General features: G+C 37.9%; 1 protein-coding gene across 1 annotated transcript; it reads left to right on the top strand.

Moving 5' to 3' along the window:
• The first annotated feature begins 2,297 nt into the window (after positions 1-2,297).
• On the top strand, positions 2,298-2,840 carry LOC139437749 (deoxyuridine 5'-triphosphate nucleotidohydrolase-like). Its single transcript, XM_071212330.1, has one exon. It carries the CDS (start codon positions 2,298-2,300, stop codon positions 2,838-2,840), a length of 543 nt encoding a protein of 180 aa, XP_071068431.1.
• Positions 2,841-3,244: the final 404 nt, after the last annotated feature.

The raw sequence follows: 3,244 nt of genomic DNA, 5'->3' as shown, positions 1-3,244 counted from the left end.
AAATGCATTACCTTTCCCCCAACATGGGACATGACTCCTGGGGATGAGCCTCCCTGGTGCTGAGAGATTACTTCCAATCACTACCTGGTAATGTAACTAGAAAAAGACCTTGAATAAAAGAAATGGTAAAGACAAATGAGTATATATAGCTAATAGTCTTCAAAAAGGAGTCAGGAGGTCATCAGAGGGGTCATGCTTACACATACCTCAGCAGGATCCCAGAGAGCCAAAGCAGATACAACCCCAGGTATAAGGGTTATCTCACTGAACAGTTCTGGATCAATTAGACCGATCATGGCCAAGAAAAATTGAATAATACTAACAGGTTTAGAAAAATCATGCATCATCCCCTTGGCATGAAATAGGAATATTACTCAGAAAATTGAGAAAATTTTAACCCATTACCTAAACAAAGAGAATTAATTTTGATAAGAATAGGGAAGGGGAATGACTTTATGAAAGTCAAATCCAGATGGAGTTACAGAAACCAGGGCAGGATAAACAGTATCAAATCCTAAAAAGAGATCAAGAAAATGAATGTTGAGAAGTGATTACTGCATGAGATATGAGAATCAAGTTTCCTTCTCCAAAAAAGGATCTGCGGAAAGGAGATTATTTGGCTTACTGAGTGAACAAAATGTAAATATGGGCTCCCCAATTAATGTTTGCAAAAAGAAATGAGTAATTAAAAAGGGAAATGGAAATCAGATATTTGATTATTTTAATAGATATTTCATTATGGTAATATGACCTTGATTTTCACTAGATCAAGTGTAGTAAAAGTTGAAGAAAGTTGAACTGATGGATCCCTGGGTAAGATTCAGGGTATATTTGAATGACTTGTTCTTTTTTCAAGATTGATGCTGGAGTCAGGAGCATAAATTATGATGCCCTAAAGCTTAGAATTCAAGTTGTGGCTCTGTTACCTAATCTCTATGAAACTGCCTTTTCATTGGTAAAATGATTCAAATGAAACTGTATCATCTTATGGAATTTTTTGATGTTTAAATGAAATGATAAGCTTAGTAATAATTTACCATGATGAACTTAATAAATACTATATATTAGTATTATATTTATCAGTTTTTAAAAACTTATTAGCAGGTTTTCAATCTCTTGTATGCAATATTTTATAGGATATAATTGTCCAATAATAAAATAATTCCAAAGCCAACAATTATGAATATTCTGAACTTGTATAATTGACTTATATTGTAAAATGTGGAAACAAAAAAGATGGACAATATCGACAATTTCAGTATGATGACTTCTATTTATCCAGTTAATAAATAATTCCACTAAGACAACTTGTAGACTACTGTGAGAGTGCCAATGTCCAGGCAATAGAAAGTGCCGCAGGTAATTCAGGTACAAAAACACTGAGCAAAAACAACAACAAAGAAGGGTCTGAAAAATGGTATAAGAAGGGTAGTGTTTTTGTTTCCTGGTTACTAAAGCAAATACAATGCAATGAGAGCTTATTGTCTGTCAGTTGGGAGGTGTCTAAAGTCCATAAATGCCCTTGTATTACAGTAAGTCCAGTGCTTATTTGACCAAACAACTGGGCACAATTACCTGTCCAAGTTGACACATTAACCTAAACATGACAGTCCATCCCTTGTCAACTTGGCAGTGTCTTTCCCCAGCCACACCTGTCATTGCCCAGTGGGCTCATGAACAAAGTGGCCATGGAGGTAGGGATGGATGTTATGCATGCACTCAGCAACATGGGTTTCCCCTTACCAAGGCTGATTTGGCTACAGTCACTGCTGAATGACCAAACTCCCAGCAGCAAGACCCACACTCAGTCTCCAAAATGGCACCATTCCTTGAGGTGACCAGCCTTCTACATGGTGGCAGGTTGAGTACATTGGTCCACTTCCACCATGGAAGGGGCAGTGATTTGTTTTGATTTGTTTTAACTGGAATAGATGCATACTCTGGATAAGGGTTTGTATTTCTTACACACAATGCTTCTTCCAAAACTACCATCTGTGACTTACTGAATGCCTTATCTACCACCATGGCATTCACACAGCATTGCTTCCAGTCAAAGAACCCATTTCACAGCAAATGATGTGTGGGAATGGGCACATGCCTATGAAAATCACTGGTCTTACCATGTTCCCCATCACCCTGAAGCAGCTGGATTGATACAACAGTGGAATGGCCTTTTGAAGACTCAATTAGGGTATTACCCAGGTGGCAATATATTGCAGGACTGGGGCAATCTCCAGGGGGTTGTGTATGCTCTAAATCAGTGTCCACATTATGGTGCTTTTTTCCCCATATCCAGGATGCATGGGTTCAGGAATCAAGTGGTGGAAATGGGAGAGGTACTACTCACTATTACCCCTAGTGACCCACTAGGAAAAGGTTTGCTTTCTGTCCCTGCAACCTCAAACTCTGTTGGTCTACAAGTTTTAGTCCCAAGAGGAGGAGTGCTATCACCAGGGAACACAACATTGATTCCAATGAACTGGAAGTTAAAACTGCCACCTTGCCTCTTTAGGCTTCTTTTACCTCTGAATCAACAGTCAGAGAAGGGAATTACTCTACTCACTGGGGTGATGGATCCTGATTATCCAGGGGAAATAGGACTGCATCTACATAATGGAGATAAAGACAAGTTTGCCTGGAATACAGGAGATCCTCTTGGTCATCTCCTAGTACTGCCAAGTCCTATGACCAAAGTAAATGGGAAATTGCAACAACCCAATTCAAGCAGGATTAATAATGGCCCAGAATCTTCAGGGATGAAAGTTTGGGTCACCCCACCAAGCAAAGAACCATGGGCAGCTGAAATGCTTATTGAAGATATGGAAACATGGAATGCATAGTGGAAGAAGGTAGTGATAAACATGAACTTCAACTACTACATGGCCAGTTACAGAATAGAGGACTGTAATAATCAATATTTCCTCCATTTTCATTATGATGATGATTGTATAGTACACAAAACAAATTTCTTTGTCTTCTTCCCCAAACTTTTCCCTTATAATATAACAGGTTGCATGTCATAATATTTGAGCATGTCAAGATTAAGAGTGAATATTACTCAAGAACTTGTACCCTCTTCTGTATAGAATTAATGCATTCCCAGTTGTATGCAGGGGAGTTTAACATTGTTATGTATGTGTGTGTGTGTATATATATATGTGTATGTATATATATATATATATCTATGTATGTATGTATATATACATGCATGTTTGCTATTGTTTTTAGTTAGAGACTAACTATG

This window comes from Dasypus novemcinctus, chromosome 3 (genome assembly GCF_030445035.2).
Source record: "Dasypus novemcinctus isolate mDasNov1 chromosome 3, mDasNov1.1.hap2, whole genome shotgun sequence".
NCBI classification, from domain to species: domain Eukaryota; kingdom Metazoa; phylum Chordata; class Mammalia; order Cingulata; family Dasypodidae; genus Dasypus; species Dasypus novemcinctus.
This window is presented reverse-complemented; position numbering and strand designations above follow the sequence as displayed.